This window comes from Falco biarmicus, chromosome 12 (assembly GCF_023638135.1).
Source record: "Falco biarmicus isolate bFalBia1 chromosome 12, bFalBia1.pri, whole genome shotgun sequence".
NCBI classification, from domain to species: Eukaryota; Metazoa; Chordata; class Aves; order Falconiformes; family Falconidae; genus Falco; species Falco biarmicus.
Window position 1 is genome coordinate 6,844,867 of NC_079299.1, and position 18,003 is coordinate 6,862,869.

The following is an 18,003-nucleotide window of genomic DNA, read 5'->3' on the forward strand; positions in this document are numbered from 1 at the left end:
TACCATTAGTATTATAATTTCTTTAAAGCTTTCTGTCTTCATATTATTAGTTTTGGTAGTTTTAAGGTTACAGATAGATCCTTGATTTCCCATACGCTTATCTCCATCAGAGGTTACATGTTGTTAGAGGAAACACTTTTTTTCACTGAAGGCAAGCAGATATGAGAGCCGATCTTGTTTTCTCTGTTATGGGGAACATACAGCCCTGAATTAGTGGATATCTTTGAGGCTTTCTTGATAGTTTTCCACCTAAGGCCCCAGCCCTTATGTGATTCAGTTCCTGAGTTTTGTTCTTGGGCGCGAGAGGTACTAGCTAAATCTGAGAGACAAGACTACAAGACAGGATATTCAGAGTAAATCATACTGGGTATGAGATTGGAATTAAGATTTCACAGAATCCCAGAATGGTCAGGGTTGGAAGGTACCTCTGGAGATCATCTGGAGTCCAAACCCTGCTGAAGCAGGTTCCCCTCAGGCAGGTTGCACAGAGTCACATCCAGGCGGGTTTTGAATGTCCCCAGACAAGGAGACCCCACAGCCTCTCTGGGCAGCCTGTCCCAGGGCTCTGCCACCCTCAAGGTAAAGACGTTCTTCCTAATATTCAGAAGGAACCTCCTGTGCTGCAGTCTGTGCCCGTTGCCCCTTGTCCTGTCGCTGGGCACCACTGAACAGAGCCTGGCCCCGTCCCCTTGACACTCGCCCTGAAGACATTTGTATGCAGTGATAAGATCCCCCTCAGCCTTCTCCAGGCCGAACAGCCCCAGCGCTCTCAGCCTTTCCTCAGCAGGGAGATGCTCCAGCCCCCTCATCATCTTCACAGCCCCCGCTGGACCCTCTCCAGTAGCTCCCCGTCTCCCTTGACCTGGGCAGCCCAGCAATGGGCACAGCACTGCAGGTGTGGCCTCGCCAGGCAGAGTAGAGGGGGAGGGTCACCCCCCTCGCCCTGCTGGCCACGCTGCTCCCAATGCACCCCAGGATCCCACTGGCCGCCTTGGCCACCAGGGCACGCTGCTGGCTCATGCTCATTTCCTGGCTACCCCTGTCCAGTCTCATGGACTATTCTGTTTTTTCTAACCTGTGATAGATATTAAGGGTCTCATTAGAAATTAGGACATTGTTGTCAGAAGGGCTAGTCTAGTTCAGCAGTGTTTTGCTACTACTTCCCTTGTGCCAGCCTTGGTGATTGTGTGTTCTCTTGGTGAACTGAAACAGATTGATCCTACATAATTTTTCTAGGACTGCCTTTCAGTCAGGTTGCCAAGTTGATCCAACCTACCCCAGACTTAGAAAGGATGCATTTTTTAACTCTTCACAGTAGTAAATTCAGAGCATGCACATCAGGAATTTTTCTTCAGTCTTGGGTTACGTATCATGGTTGCGGGGAGCCATGTTGTGGAAATAGCATTTATTTTGTCTTGTGGGTGTCTCACTGAGCAGTTTTGCTCAGATACATTAATGGTTTTTATTTTCCTTCCATGTAAAGGACTACAGGAAGTTCCACAGATGGCTCTGATTGTGATGATTATCCAGAAGATCTAGTAAGTTGTATTTTGACTGTTTGTATTTGCGTAACACGTGATTCTGTGTTGTCAAATTGCGATGCACTTGGAGACTTTAAAAGTGGAGGTGAAGTTGAGGTATAGTCAAGAGTTGGCAATACCAACGGAGACTCTAGAGCTAGAAGGAGGCTATTTCCTGAAAAAAAGGAAGAACCTGTGGTGGGGAATCACTTTTGAGGAAAGCACATGGGGAGCCTGAAGGACTTGACTATCAGATGAATGAAACGATTGAAGGAACTGACATTTCTGACTACAAGAAGTGCCTGTGGATTAACAGGGGTCATTTCAGGGTGAAATGCGAAGGCTGCTGCCCCTTCAACCAGCAGATTTAGTTTTATATGCAGTCATTTGATGTGCAGAGGAGTGGGTTGGAAAATGTATGACTGCTTTTTCCAGCAGGGATAATGCTAAATGATTTTTATGAAATAGTTTTCATTGGCCTCTTAGTATAAATAATCCAAGTTACTACCTGTATATTTTCTTTTAAAATACATGAATCTGCAGTCTACAAATCACTTGAACAGTTCCCTGCTGAGCTTATACAAGAAGGGAAATCCTGATTCTGTTCCAACCACTCCAAAAAATGAAGCAGTGGAACCCCCTCCTCCTGGGCGAAGAGCACCTCAAACAAGCACCCTCTCACCAGGAACAAGAGCTGAAACCTGCATCTCTGAAGGTGGCTGGTTCATTGATAAAACTCCGTCTGGAAAAGACTTTTTCATTGAACTTTCTGAAGATGGAGTAGGAGATGAAAAGAGATTGATTTCTGAGGTATTGTGTTTTACAAACCCAGTGTGATTTAAGTAGCAAGTGTGAATATAATTTCCTGTGTAATTTGACAGGCTTTTGAAGGGTAATACTAAGACCAAAAGGGTTGTCTGTCTTTCTCTCTGGATTTTTCAAATGTTATAATTTTTATTACAAATGTGCATGCTTCATTTAAAGATAGCAAATGTTAAGTAGAAAGGAAAGATTGACTTAAGCCCAGCGGAGTACTTGTTTTTAGCTTGGTTTCTGAAGGAGGCAGGGCTTAGCCCATTGTTCTGCCGTGTCAGAAGTGATTGAACCTTCTGGCCCATTTCAAGCATGTTGTACGGGAGGTAAAAAGTCACAAAATTATTAATTTCTCCCACGTTTTCTGAGGAAAATTTAGTGCTTCATATTAGGGAGACCCAGATTAGTGCCCATTCTGAGAGAAAGGTAGGTGGAGCTCACCTCTTACTTATTCCATTTGCCAGTGACCAGCCTAACTAGTCAGGAAGCGTGTGGCTTGCTGTAGCCATAGCGTGTGGTCTCCCTTAATCAGTGGTTAAGTCTTAGTGAGCCTGGGGAAGGCTGAAGTTTTCTGTATGGACAAGAGTTGGGGAAGTTGAAAGGAAATTGCATTGATTTATAAAGCAGGAAAAATAGGTCCCACTCCCTGTCCAGACGTATTGCCTACTTTATGATCCCCTCCTCCTGCCCTAATTTTGTTGGGTTTTATTTGGAAAAAAATTTTGTTTAGCTATTGAGAGCTTTCAGTTTATGTGTGGGAGATAACATGTTGCTTGGCTGACCAGGTGTTTTGGCCGGATGCTCCTTTTTTTATGTGAAGGAAGAAGCACATTTGCATCTGCTTTTCTAATTACACAAAATGCTTACTGAATAGGCAGATTTGACAAATCATTCTTTATCTTAGTAGTACTGCATCCTCTTATATAAAGAAATTAAATAAAAGGGAGATCTTAAAATTGTAAAATGTTTGCAATACTGTATTCTAAAAAAAACCCCAAACCCCCAACTTTCATCATTAAACCTCCTTTTATTTCTTTTCTCCTTTATTAGTCCTTTTCTTACATGCAGTCAAGTTCTGTCAGCACTGAATAGTATTTTCTTGTAGCCACTTATGATCTACTAGTAATAAAAAATGTTTCCATTGAACTAAATACATTCATATTTTTATTCAACCCCAAAGTGGATAGCTGTATGGTACACACATAACTGATGTCTGATTTTGGTTAGTGGTTTGAATTTTTGAGGGGTGGTGTTGTTTGGGGTTTTTTTGCTTATAGGTATTCTTAGCAAAAAAAGTGACTGGTGTAATTAAACCTTTTTTAAAAAAAAAAAAAAAGGCAGGTCCTAAGTAAAAAAAAAAATAAAAATCTACAAAGAGAAGGGGTTAAATTCCTGCCTTACTTGTCTTTATTCATATAATATGTCTAAGTTTAAGCATCACAGACACTTAACACACTTTGTTCTTTTAAGTATTTGCAGAAATTCACTACTGACTTAAGTTTTATGTATACAATTTGGGTTTATGCCCTAGAAATCAACTGAATTTTCTGTCTTGGAGAGTGAAAGAAAGAAGACAAAGGGTAAGAGAACAAAAAGAAAAAAAGAAGAATTTCCAGATGTAGATGGAGAAATTGATTCCATCTTACTTAAACAGAAAGGTGAGATGTTACTTCCAGCGTGCTGCTCCAAACAGAGATGATATTTCACCATGGAATCCATTACCAGAGAAGTGTTTTCTGTGGTGCAGAGAAGTGACCTTGAGAATTAATTTCATTTTGGAAACTGACCCTTAATGTTGTACTAAAAAAATATTCTAGTCCTGTCTACTACCAAAACTAATACTACTTCATGTACTTAGCTAATTGTTTATGCTGAGTACTTTTTTTGTTTGGTGTTAGCAACTACTGTTATGCCATGTCTAAATTTGCATGACTTTTCCTTCTTCACAGTTAGAAGTAAGGGACCAGATCTTTACCAGCCTTCAGTGAAGTTTGAAGATGTAGGAGGCAATGATGAAACTTTAAAGGTTAGTTAAAATTTTATTTGTGGGGTACAGAATGCACTGAATAAAATACCATATGAAAAATGTCAAAGCCTGGCAGAATTTATCTGCATGGCTCTGAGAATAGCTTCTTATACCAACAGCAGCGAAGGTGGTGTGTTATTTGCCCCCCCTTGATTAGAAAGCAGTGACTGAAATTAACATCAATAACCAGAACTTGCTTTATTTTGCTCTGTCTCTAATGTTAGTAATCTGTAATACTAATTTCTGCAATTTAAATGGAGGTCTCTGTTGTTCTTAACAGGAAATATGCAAGATGCTCATTCATGTCCGTCATCCCGAAGTCTATAACCACTTAGGTGTGGTTCCACCTCGCGGTTTTCTTTTACATGGACCACCAGGATGCGGAAAGACACTACTTGCACAGGCAATTGCTGGGGTGAGATAGCTTTAAATTTACAGTTTCTTCCTTTTCTGAATTATATTTAGAGGGGGGGGGGGAAATCCTTCATGATTTATTAGATCTTTCTTCTGTTATCTCTTTTCTCTCCTTCCTGTTTTAGTTGAAAATATATTCATCTTCACTTCCTTTGTTTAAATTCTATCTAAATCTGTACTTGATAGAACCTCATATATGAAGAAGGGACGGAGACATAGTGACAGGGTTTTGTGTTTGAATTAATTGTTTTGAGGTATTCCCAGGATAGCAGCGTAGGCATGGATGTTGAGAAGGCTATAAATGGAAGATACTTTTGGTTAACTTTACCATAGTGTTTTATTGTAAGCCTGGACTCAACCTTACCATCTTTTGAGGGATTACATTGATCCTGTTGAGTGATGTCCATTAAACAGTGATTTCTGAATTTGAAAACTGGATATTGCCTTGCCTATTTCAGAGGATGTGTGTCACTATTGGTGTTGATAGTTTGGTGCGTGGTGAGGCTGCTGTGCTGCTACGTGTCTGTTTTGGATAGACACCTAGAGGCTATTCAGGACTATTCAGTGATAATAACGATGGACATTTTTCTTTAATACGGTTTTTCCTTAACCATCACAGATTATAACCTTAAATGTAGATACGTGTAAATTATGAACATGTAGTGCATATTTTATCTTTGAAAGAAAATACTGATTCCTAAAACGTTGGTTAGACTTTTCTGACATTGTTTCAAATGTTTTAATTAAAACAATTTGGGTTTTTTCTTTTTTTATGCCTTACTGTAAAAAGGTACCCATTGAATGAATCTGTGATATTTAATACTTCAGTGGGTATTTGTATCCTGGAAGGCTACTAAATACATGACACAATAAACATGACACAAGTGAAAAATTTTCAGGCATGAGATCAATTTAATGACTACTTCTTAAGTATTTTTTCTTAAAGAAGAGATTTTTCAATAGTGCTATTTAAGGCAAATTACCTCCTCAGAGCCCCAGGTAGTCTTTCTTCTGGTGGCCTTGAATTGTATAAATTAGGATTATTTTTTTTAATATGTAGTTCAGAGAGCTTGAAGTAGTCTGCAACTACCTGTGCTACAGTCTATCGAAGTTACAATTTTATTGATTTATTTTTAATAGCAGAAAACCTTGAGTGTGAGCTTTGCAAGTATCTTATTGTACAGTTCTGCTCAGATGTTTCTGGAGCAAGACTAAAGGAACCAAACCTGGTGGGGATCTCTTCCACGCTTCTAAGCAATGTTTTGTTACAGGTGGAAATAAGCAATCTTCACAAGGAGGGAGCAGAAGCATGAACTGACATCTATGCATTGTGGGGGATTGGATTGGGGACCAAGGAGCAGTACAGTTGCTTTTTAACTGAATTAGGGAAACCTGTTCAGGTTTTTTGTGTATCCATTTCTGTTTGTTCACTTGGCCAAATGGCTCAGACTGATTTTAAATTTGAAGTTGCTAGTCATCTTTTTTTAAAAGCTCTTTACATTTAGTCTTGATTATATCATCTTTGAGTGTAGAAGATTTGTATTGATAAAACTTGCCTTCTAGGACAGCTAACATTTCTAACCTCTGGATGTATCATACAATGTTCTTTCTGTCTCTCAGGAACTTGAGCTCCCAATGCTGAAAGTGGCAGCAACAGAGATGGTGTCTGGAGTATCAGGGGAATCTGAGCAGAAACTGAGAGAGTTGTTTGAGCAGGCTGTGGTGAGACTCCCATTGGAAATAACACTGTGAATTATTTGTCCTTTTCTTTGTAAAAATTCATACTTTGTTGCTGTGGTTTGAATTTGAGCGAATATTAGTGAGTGAATCTTTATACTGCTGCACACAAGCCAGTGTCTTCCCTTCTGTGACCAGAATTCCATTGTACTAAGTGTTGTCACAGAGCACAAGGATTACTCTTCTGAAATCTTGACAAAAGATAGTTCATCATATCCATGTAAAGAGAGCAACATAAATTATTTACCCATGTGGAGCTGCTTGGCTCGATATATAAAAATAAAAAAGCTGTAAGAGCAGTTCACTGTGATTTTTTTGTTACAAGGTTTCTTTGCTGTTCTTGTATGGCATGAAGTTTGAGTCGGTGTGAGATACTTAAGACTTTGGGGGTTTAGGTGTAAAGTAAGAAATTTGAGACAACTTTTCTAAGAGCAGTAGTCAAGTTACAGTTGAAGTCCTGCTGTAGTGCAACTTCCAGACTTGGTGAGAAGCAAAGAGAACCAGACAGGTTGATATAACTTTAATTTAACAAATGTAGATATTTTTTTTCTTTAGTGTGTGGCTAATGTTTTATTCCATGAGGACAGTATTCTGTTCCTAACTGCTGAGAATGATCTGGTTTTCCAGCTTATTTTCTACTCTCCCCCACAACTGCATATAGGTGTTTAGAGTATGTTGCTGTAAAAAAGAATGCTAAACAGGGCAAAAAGGTTGATTGTGAAGCTGTTAAATTATTATGTTTCCAGTTCATGCTACATTTGAATTTTTAGAAAGCCTTGTTAAGATGTTTTTTAGAATAAAATTAAGCAGGTGGTCGCACAGAGTCTGTAGAAACTGTGTATCTTTTGTATGTGTAGTGATTGAAAGGAGGTTGCTACAAAAGTTGTTTTTGAAGGAATTAAATGTATTGCATAAAATATATTTAAAAAGATCTGTTGCCTTTCGTATAGTCCCTCACATTCACTTCAGTAGCTTTTGTACTAATTTTTGTGCAGGAAAAAAAAAAAAAAAGACGTAGCTCCACATTATGCATGTGCTGTAGAACCTTTATAGTTGCATTTTTTCCCTGTCAGATAGTAGAAAAGTGAACGACCACTAGATGGCGCAGTTGCTACCTGATAACACAGTGCATGGGTTTTAAAATAGCGTTTATTTTTTTTAATATGGGACCTTTTTTGAAGATTATTCTAGTGTTTTCCAGAAGTATTCCTTTGCACTGCTAGTGCTTTTTGAGAATATTAATAATTTTATGTCGGTAAACTATTCTATTAGTTACAGTAATTTTTATCCTGTATTAGTATTTGCTTTTTATGAACTGAGGTACACAGTTTCAGATCAGTTGCAGGAGTTGCTCATTGCTCGTTTTTTCTCTTTGAACATGGTCAGGCTCTGTAGTAATCTTGAAGTTGGCAGATCATTTTTCGTGACCACTTACTGCTCCTTTTGTTTCATTATGTGTGTCAGTAATACTAGCTCTTGAAATTCCACAGCTCTAATGTCACAAAAAAAAACCACCCAAAAAACAACAACAAAAAAAAAACCACAAAAAACCCAAGCCAGACATTTCTTGTGTGTTTGGGTTGGTTTTTTTTTTTGGGGGTTGGTTTTTTTTTTTTTGGACTTAAGCAACTAGGCAGTCACAGTAAAATATTTGTGGAAAACATAATGCAACATAGAGGTACATTTAAATTTTTATCAATACATAGAGACATTTTGAATCTCATGCCTTAGTTATATCATAGCCTCGGCTTAGCACAGTTTCATCGTCTGGTGGCTCTCCAGATAGTAAGAACAACAGAATTGTTCAGGTCAGGTTGATTGTGCAGCAGACTTACAGTGATAATTATATAACAGAAAATCTGAAAAATTTCTTTCTCTCTCGTAATACACTCTGTCAGTATAATTTTGTAATTATTAATATTTCTTGTTCCTAGTCCAGTGCACCATGTGTCCTTTTCATTGACGAAATTGATGCAATCACCCCAAAAAGAGAAGTTGCATCGAAGGACATGGAGCGGAGAATTGTTGCTCAGTTCCTAGCTTGTATGGATGGTCAGTTTCAGGAACATCTGTACTAAGCTAAACTTCCTAATTATCAGGCTCACTGTTTGTTTTCCTTCAGTAGTGGTTACTTTAGTGGATATAGTGGTAATAATTTTTCGTACTTTGGCACAGTTTACCTGGGGGCGGTGGGAAGATTCTAATAAATGTGAGGGGATGTTACTACGTTATTTTCATAGTGGTCTGGACAGCTGTGTATAAGCCTGTATGTTGTATAAAAGATATGACAGGAGAACTTGTCAAACATAATCTGAAATGCTTATTTTTGCTTGATTGTGCAAAGTGCAAATTCTACGTAATAGAGATGAGAATGAACAGCAGTTTAGTATGACTGTTGGTTAGTTTCTCTGCTGCTCTATTACCGTGTGCTGCAGAGACAGTCCCATAGATACCAGAACAAAGTTGAGGTGGTGAGTATGAATACTAACTCACTTCCTTCCTTCCTTTAGACTTGAATAATGTGGCTGCCACTACCCAGGTCCTTGTTATCGGGGCAACTAACAGACCTGACTCACTGGACCCTGCACTGAGGCGAGCTGGGAGATTTGATCGAGAAATTTGTCTAGGGATCCCAGATGAAGCAGCAAGAGAAAAGTAGGTGTTCTAAAGTTCAAGCTTCTGTTTGATTAATAAATAAGGAAATAATGTGCAACTTAACATACAAATTAAGGAAAAGTACTTCACTGTGTTTAGTCCTATTTGTGCCTGTACACACCTATGGATGAGCACTGAAAAGTGCAGAAAACATTTAGTGTGCATCTACTCTCTGTCTTTGTAGCAGTGTCTGCCTTTGGAGTGGTTTCCTTTCTTGTGTGCAGATCTGCTTTTAGCATTACGTTAATGAGTGACTGAGCAGTACGGATGGTGGAATTAAATATATTTTTTCCTGTTTTTCAGGAACTTAACATTCTGTCTTTGGTGCTCCCTATGTGGCTATTAAATTAGGAACATAAATTAAGTGCAGCCTGTTTGTTAGTCCTCTGAAGCACATAGCTTAAGCAACAGGCCTAGATTCTTCCATTCCATTCCTTGTGGAAATACACCAGTCCAGGCATTAAGCTGAGCTGTGGTCATCCTGTTTTGTGTAACTGGCCCTTTTTAGTCCAAAGATCAGGCTAGAATAAAAAAAAAAATGTTTTTGCTTTTTTAATTAAAGAGGAACTGCTACTCATTTCCACAACAGCAGAAAACACAGGAAGGGAATTGTGAAAACAGCTGTGGCTTATCTTGTTACAGGAAGGAAAGAAAGGTTAAAGGATAAGTTCATTCTGGCTCAACTGATCTTATTTCTAGATTGAAAAAGCGAACTATTCTGCTTGCAGTATTGCTCGCTTTGTGTTGTCAGCACTACTTGCCATTATTCTGCCCTCTTCCCCAACCCCTCTTCTGGCCATGCCCCCGCTTTGCTCTTTTTTTTTTTTTTTAAAAAAAAAAAAAAACAAAAACTTCCTTCCTCTCTAGACCTACAGCCCTGTAGTAATTATGTTCCTCTTGGCTGTGGGAAATGATGCAAGGTAGAACTATGGAGTTGACTGGTGAGAGTTCTCATTCTGTGATACTTCTTAGGTTCATGTATAAAATAGGATATTCCCAGAAATAGCACTGTCCTCAAAAGATAGGAGTTGTGAAAGGGAAAGCCATCGTAGTGTGTAGAGATTGTTCACAAGTTAGAGTGTAGTCACATTTGTTCATATTGCTGTTCTGTACAGTTGTTTGTGTTCCTGGAGGTGTAGGCTTACAGGGACTGTTGATTTTATTTTCTTTTTAAAATTATCCCCCCCTGCCTCCTTCTCTTTTTTGGCGCTGGTGATGTGTCCTTTTTAATAGAAGGGTCATGTAGAAACAGTAGTCCTAATAGCATGTTGTTTTATTACGTAGTAAATCAGTCTTGCTGAAGACATGAACTGTTAGTTGTGGTTGTACAACTTTAGCGGGGTGGAGTAGATGAGGAGGTGTACCTGGAGACCTTGCTTTACTTAAGGTGTTCTGTTGTGCGTATATGAAGCACATGAAGGACGATAATATATGTAGGACACAAGTTTGGAATGAGCCATTTACAGTTCTTAACTTTTTACACTTTAAGTCAGCGGATTAGCTACAGCTGTTATCAGACAGGTTGAAAAATTCTTGAGAACCAAGCTAATACTGGTAATAAAGATGATGGAATTTGTTGGTGGAGAAGGCAAACAGATGAATGTATTATAATTTCAGAGTTTTTAGTAGTTAATAACTCATTGTTTTCATAACTCTTCTGTAGTTACATCACTTGATCTGGAAATAATTTAAACTAGTTTTCATTGGAACTAGAAAGTACGTTAATGATCTTATGTGATCTGTTGTTTTTCATGTGAAAATGAAAAAAGCCACAGCTTCATCTTTATTTTATTGTTCTTTTCCTCCCTACTTGATTAGAATTCTTAAGACTTTGTGTCGAAAACTTAAGCTCCCAGAGTCCTTTGAATTTCATCATTTAGCACGGCTGACTCCGGGTTACGTGGGTGCTGATCTGATGGCACTTTGTCGCGAGGCAGCTATGTGCACAGTGAACAGGGTCCTGATAAAAACTGAGAAGCGGAAGAGAAAACTCATACACGCTGGAGGAAACACAGCTGAAGAAGGCATGGGAACAGACATCCTGGTGGAAGAGGAAACCAGACAACTAGAACTTCTTCCTAAGGTATTTGTTCCCTGAAGCATGTGCCTCTGAGATCTTAAGAACTGAGCCATTTTACAGTTGCGAAAGTCATTGCTCATAAATCCTTTCGATGGTCAACTTAATACTAAATTAAGCCAGAAGCTTAACTCCTAATGATACATATAATGTGTCTGAGTAAGCAGCTCCCAAAATCCACATCTTCTAAAAATCATGTTAATATTTTATACAAGGTCTGGGGTTTTTTGTCATTCTTGTTTGTGTTGTGGTCTTTCTCTGGCAGATCAGAGATTAAAATAGTGGCTGTATCTTCTTCAAAAGTGTATTGACCGTAAGAGAATTTTAAGAATATCAGACTTGATATTGTATTATTGCATTGAGTTTTTACCAAGCTGTTTGCTGTGCCCTCAATGAAATATCTATTATGATGCCTGGAGCTCTTCCTGGGCCTGGTATGCTTACAGTTAGCCAAAGTCTAAAAGTATTTATGCAATCCACATTTTCCCTCCAGCTGTGTGATTACTTGGGGTAAATCACTTGTGGTGTCTAGTACCTGTAGCAAGTTTGAGGAAGAGGTATATATCCAGTAGAAAAGTTGGGTTAGCAATGTCACTTGGGCTGCAGGGAAAGGATGTGTTAATGTGCAGTACAGCTGGAACTCTGTTGTAGAAACCAGCATTTCCAGTGCCAGAATTGCTCCGTGGCCCAAGTAACATGCTGTGATCAGTGAATTAAACATGTTATGTAGAAATTCTTGGCCCTGCTTCTCAAAATTCGGAGTGTGTATGTGCCTTCATTACCTATAGGCTCGCTAAAGATTTGTTTGGAGAAGTAAAACAAAGTGGTTTTAAATCCATGTTGTACTCGGCTTCCAGTTTTAGAAGGACTGTCAGAAGAAAACTTGTACTGTAATTAACAAAATCCAGTGTAAAAAGCTGTAGTAAGACTTTGTATTAGAGTAATAATCATACTGCATACCTCCCAGTGTTTCCTGGGGCCTGATGCAGCCAAAAGAACTCGGGGAGGGGCAGGTAGTTGCCGCTTTTATCAACATCACCCTGATCAAAGGGGTTATTGAGAATGAGGAAGTCTAATCCTAACAGAGCCGTATTTTGATAGCTGGCAGGAGGTTGACATAGTCTAATACAGGGTATTGTCATGAAAACCGTTATATTATAAACATACAAAGCCTTTAAGAATCATTTACACAATTCAAGTAAACAAACCCAGTGGTCCTGGCTATTTCAGAGTTTCTCTTAATGGTTCTGTTAAGAAGAGGAGGGAGGGCTTAAAAGGATTATCAGGCACTACAAACACTTCTGTTTCTTTGTGGGCAGTTGTAGAGCTATCACAGTTGCAACAAATAGGAAGTGATACTTTTCCCATATACTGCAGTAGGAAAAATGTGAAAGCTTAACGTGAGTTTTTACAAATTTTTTTTTTCTTCCCTCTATTTTTTTTTTAAATGAAAATCCTGATATAGTTTTACTTGTAGTGCAGTATCAATTTGCTTTGATACTGCCTTTCTGTATTAGAACTGGGATGTATTTATCTTGTGAAGGCATAAAGTTCTTTGATCAAGTATTTTCTCAGATAGTTCCCCCAGTCAGGAGTTGATTGGGGAGGTTGGAAGGTACCTGCCTGGAGCGCTGAGATCTGCAAGATGGGACAGTGTTGAAAAGCATTGCCCTGTGTCTCTGCTCTGTTTGCCTGAACTTTGTCAGGGTCTGGTTACAAAACTGGGTCTAATCAGCCCGAGGAAATGAATTAGTGACTTGAAATCAGGTTATGTTACATAAAGTGTATAATCTTAAAGTGTGTGTTAAGAGCTTGAGGTTTATATGTAATTGAATATTGCACAAATTGTTGAAATTGTGCTGTTCAGCAGGATTGTTCAATTTCTCTTGAGAGCAGTTTCTTATTAAACAGAACCAATACATATAATTAATAGGTATTCTGTAAACTTCAGCGTGGAAAGAACTTTCTTGTAATCAGTGTGGAAGAAGCAGTAGGAAGAATTTGATCACAATCCTTGTGCGCTAGCTGCTAGCTCTGTTTCTGTAGTTTCTAAATCAAGACTGTAGTATGTCAGCTCGGTGCTTTCACAAGTGTTAAATGCGCATAGTGCTTTCCTGGAACAATTTTACCATTAATGTTAATTTTTAATGTTATTTTACATATTTTATGTGTATTGTACGTAATGATTTGTTTTATGGTAATTAATATTACAGTTGAAGAAAGTATTGCTGTGAAAAAGCCCTTTAAAAAATGGTTCCTACAATGTAATCCAGTGTATAATCTTTTGCTCTCCCTTTCCATGTACCCTAAGGATGAATTGCAGAGACTTTTGGATTTGCTGAAGAAGCAAGACCCCTTGCCTGAGGAGCAGCTGCAGAAGCTCTGCATTGAGATGAATGATTTTATTGTTGCACTGTCATCAGTGCAACCCTCTGCCAAGAGAGAAGGCTTTGTCACAATTCCTGATGTGACATGGGCAGATATCGGAGCCCTGGAGGATGTTCGGGAGGAGCTGACTATGGCAATATTGGTATGTCTTGACTTTTACTTTCAAAGATATTTTTTTTGCACTTCCCTCTATGGCAGAAATAAAACTATGCTTGTTTGGTTTTTAATATTTATTTAAGGTATAATATGCTGCCCGTGACTTCTAACGTGCTAGAAACTCGGGATTTTGCAACCTCTTCATTTAAAATAGTTAGACTTCTATAATTTGTTTTCAGCTTTGTTACAAGTCTGGTGCATGTATTTAATATTTCATTTATTGTATTCACACTTTCAGTTTTCAGATTATTCGTAATGGCTGAATGTTAGGTATTCTAAAAGTTCTGTAACCAATAGTTAGGCAACTGCCACACAAAGAATTGGAGACTGGAAGGTTAGCAGCCTTACTGCCAGTCAGAGGGGTGCTTGACACTAACACCTTAGGATGAGAACTTGGGTGAATAATGATACTTCTCCCATGTTGGGGTACTTAGTAGCGCAAGATAATAAGATGCCGACTGACTGTTTATTCTTTTTGGCTATAAAGAATTGGAATAAAGAACCTGCTGTTTTCGTCCAGCTGTAACTGAAATGAAAAATTTCATTTTAGCTTTTTGTGACAGATAACTACGACAATTTCTTTTATAGGCACCTGTGCGAAACCCAGAGCAGTTTAAAGCTCTGGGCCTGACTACTCCAGCTGGTGTGCTGCTTGCAGGGCCTCCTGGGTGTGGCAAAACACTGTTAGCCAAGGTAATACATTTTCTAAACATGTTTAATAATACTGAAGAATCTTCTTGAAGTGGATGTTTTTGTAGGAGTGACTGAGTCTGGATGATACTGCCAGAAGTTGGGCTTTTGCACCGCTTCTCATCAGAAAATTAAATTTGGGCCTCTGTGCTAAAATTGCTTAATTTTCTTGTTACAGTTACAGTTTTGTGTGAACTGAGAGGGAATTACTGCCAGACTTGAAAGAATGAAGTTGATTAAGTAGAAAATAGCAAAGATGGGAAGAAAATATATTAGATAATCACTTCTATGGAATATTTTAGTGTAAATTATATATTTGGAAGTAGTCTACTCCTCTCTATTATATTTATGCATTTTTATTTATTATATTTTACTGAAAATATTTTTGTCTTCCTTCTCCTCAAGCATTTCGGTTCTCATGTCCCATACAAATGCACATAATCATGCAAGTTTCCAGATTGTCACTCATCTTTGTCTTTGAATGCTCTTATGTACTTGAATATCTCTTTAACTCCCACTAATTATTGAGAATTCTTCAGCTAATATGGGGGAGGAGGGCGGGGTGTGAATCTGGAGCAGTGCCTCATTAAAAAGATAGAACACCTTTTTAATTTTCCCGCCCCCTCCCACTCTTAATGGCATGTAATTATACTTTGTGTACTGTTTTCTGTATTTTAAAAACAGTTGATAACTATGTTCCTTCCCTTAAGTTTGTTTAACGTGCCATAGATGGAGCCAAAAAAAAGATGAAAAATGTGTTTTATATATACATCTGTCTTTGCCTTTTTGATAGGCCGTGGCAAATGAGTCTGGATTGAACTTCATATCTGTGAAGGGTCCTGAACTGCTAAATATGGTATGCAGTAAGCATTGTGCTTTTGTTATTTATGGAATTCTTGTCCAAAGCATGGGGCAAGCAAAATTCCTGGTAATTATGCAACTGATACTGGTGCAACTGAAGTTGCCTCATTTAATCTCTGCTTAAAGTGTTTAGCAGTGAAGTTTTTCATGTGAAAAGGAAAACTATCTGGGTACTTTTAAGCCTGTATCTTGGTTTAAAATTACCTGGCAGATGGAGCCTTCTTGACTGAAGTAGGATTTCTAAATGAGCAGCTACATGGGTCATTGCTTTTATGTAGAACAGGAAAAAAACCCAAAAATCCAAATCTGCAGCGAGAAGAATTTGTGATCAGTAGCTGCAAATAAGCAACTTTCACTAAGCAAAGTAAAATTTTCAATTTTAAAGTTCAGAAATGTGTTTTGCCAATCATTTTAGCTTCTTAATGGAAGTTTGAAACCTTGGAAAGCAATGTGTTCTGTTTTCCTTTTTTAGTTAATCAGTGATTTTTAAATATTTTAAATGTTAACAGATAAAAGTGCTGTAGTCTGAGTTTTTGAAGCTTTGAACTTAGTACTGTTGTGATATAACTTTCAGAGTTAAGAGAATGTGTTGAAGTGAGCCAGGCAGCTGCAGCTCACGTCTTGGAAGACCGTGGCAGTTACCTGTTTATCAATAAAGTAGAAGCTAAAACCAAAATACTGGATTTGATTATTCTTTTCCCGAACATTTTTTAATGTGTACTTCAAGTACTGATACGGGCAGGCAATATAACTCTTAAGTTAATGCGGTGCCCTACTTCCTTGTGGAGTAAAAAGAAAAATGTCTGGCTGGGATTCAAAGACAGTTTTAAGACATAAATTATATCAAAACATGTTTGTTTGGAAAAAATGAAGTGTTGGTATTCACAACTTGGCAACCCCTGCCCCCACAATTCAAAGTGAAATTCTGGTTTACTTTTCCGTTCCCTACTGCCAACCCCCCTGTCTTCAGGCAGCTACTACATGAACTTCAGATGTTCATTGTGTTCAGGTTGCTCACTAGGTTAATTTATGAACAGTTGAAGAACAACAGGGTCCTTAATGGAGATTGTATTCGTTAATTCTCATCAGTGGAATGACGGCAAGTTAGATTTACTCCCCAGAAAGTAAGAATTAATATTAAACACTGAATGTACTGCAGACTGTCAAAAGTGAGCTAATGACAACTACTTGTTGTCTTGTAAATCTTGATCAGTAAGGAAACAGAGATAACAGACTGTTACCAGAAGTGAACTAGTTAGCAGATTGCAGTTCTCCCTTGCAAAGCACCTCAAACAGCGTTTGAAACTGTGATTTTTATTTTTTTTCCAAGCAAATTCTTCATGTCTTACATTATTTCACTGTGATTTGTCATTTGTTTTAGTATGTTGGTGAAAGTGAACGTGCTGTACGTCAGGTATTCCAGCGTGCCAGGAATTCAGCCCCTTGTGTTATATTTTTTGATGAAGTTGATGCTTTGTGCCCTAGGAGGTCTGACCGTGAAGTGAGTCTGTCTTAAAATATTTCCATAAATAATTTCAGTGGCAGATTTTGCGGAATTGTGCTAGCAATAGAAGTACCTGAAAGGTACTATGTTCAGTACCTCCCAAGAAAAACTGTCTGATAGGCTTTCTCATATTTGAGGAAAAACATATTGGTCAAATTTTGTAAAGCTTAATACTTTTTTTTTTTTTTTTTTAGAGTGCATATATAGAAAAAATATCCAGAGATTGTGCATTATCCACCAACTACCAACTTGGCTGTGTGAAGCCATAGGAAAAGATAAAGTGCAATTTGATATTATGCTTAATTTATGGCCAAATACTGACACCTGTATACAAGTATAATGCTTGCCTGAAGTATGTATTTATTTGAACAGTGTGACCTGGGTTATGAAAGTATTTGAAGCAGGACCCGTAAGTGGAATGCATTGGACTTCAAAGCTGTTCCACCTGTGAAGTTTTCTATCTTTCTACTCTGTCTTGATTTTTGTTGTTCTTGTTGTTTTGGAACAGGAACTACCTATACCTAGGATTAAGTTCTACATTTGGGGGGCAGTATTAGCACAAATTGTTAGTGTGTTGAAGGGAAAGCTGCTCTGGTTTTTATGCAGAGGAAGTATCTGCTTTGTGATACTGTACTGGTACATGTATGTTGATGGCTGAAAGAAAAGATGCCTTTTTAACAGACAAGTTGAGTACAGTACTGTCCAGATACTGCCATCACTGACTTTAACAGAAGGACCGTTGTAGTTCCAGTTCATAGGAGAGAGGCAGTTTGCCTATCTTTCATAGGAAGTAAAATAGGCAAATACAGAAGACAAGGTATAAATCAGGAACAGTTGATCAATCTGAAAAGTTCCAACTTGACTTTTTGAATGTCCTGAGGTGGCGGTTCCCACAGAGCCATAAAAGAAGGTGTCCAGTCCTAGGCACCACAGCAGGCAGAGATAGTAGCCCAGGAGGGGAAAGAAGTGTACTTTGGCCTCGCTGTTTCGCTTCTGTGGCGGCAGCAGCAGGCAGCAACTTGGTGCCCAGGTGCCTGCCCCTGCTCTGCACGGAGCAGGCTGTGATACTGGTGACAATCCTTGGGATTCGTAATTGAAACTCAGGGGTGTTCGGCGTTTCCGTTGGCTCTTCGAGGCCTATGTGCATTTTCACAGCGTAGTC

The 18,003-nt window shown here is 38.5% G+C and overlaps 1 protein-coding gene across 1 annotated transcript in view; it reads left to right on the top strand.

Moving 5' to 3' along the window:
* Positions 1–18,003, top strand: part of NVL (nuclear VCP like) — a 43,662-nt gene that overhangs the window by 3,464 nt on the left and 22,195 nt on the right. The window contains exons 5-17 of the mRNA XM_056357603.1: positions 1,484–1,538; positions 2,064–2,330; positions 3,865–3,991; positions 4,283–4,359; positions 4,640–4,774; positions 6,394–6,495; positions 8,445–8,562; positions 9,021–9,165; positions 10,984–11,248; positions 13,554–13,772; positions 14,375–14,479; positions 15,270–15,332; positions 16,719–16,838. Coding sequence (XP_056213578.1) covers positions 1,484–1,538; positions 2,064–2,330; positions 3,865–3,991; positions 4,283–4,359; positions 4,640–4,774; positions 6,394–6,495; positions 8,445–8,562; positions 9,021–9,165; positions 10,984–11,248; positions 13,554–13,772; positions 14,375–14,479; positions 15,270–15,332; positions 16,719–16,838 — 1,798 coding nt within the window. The remainder of the gene's footprint in view (positions 1–1,483; positions 1,539–2,063; positions 2,331–3,864; positions 3,992–4,282; positions 4,360–4,639; positions 4,775–6,393; positions 6,496–8,444; positions 8,563–9,020; positions 9,166–10,983; positions 11,249–13,553; positions 13,773–14,374; positions 14,480–15,269; positions 15,333–16,718; positions 16,839–18,003) is intronic.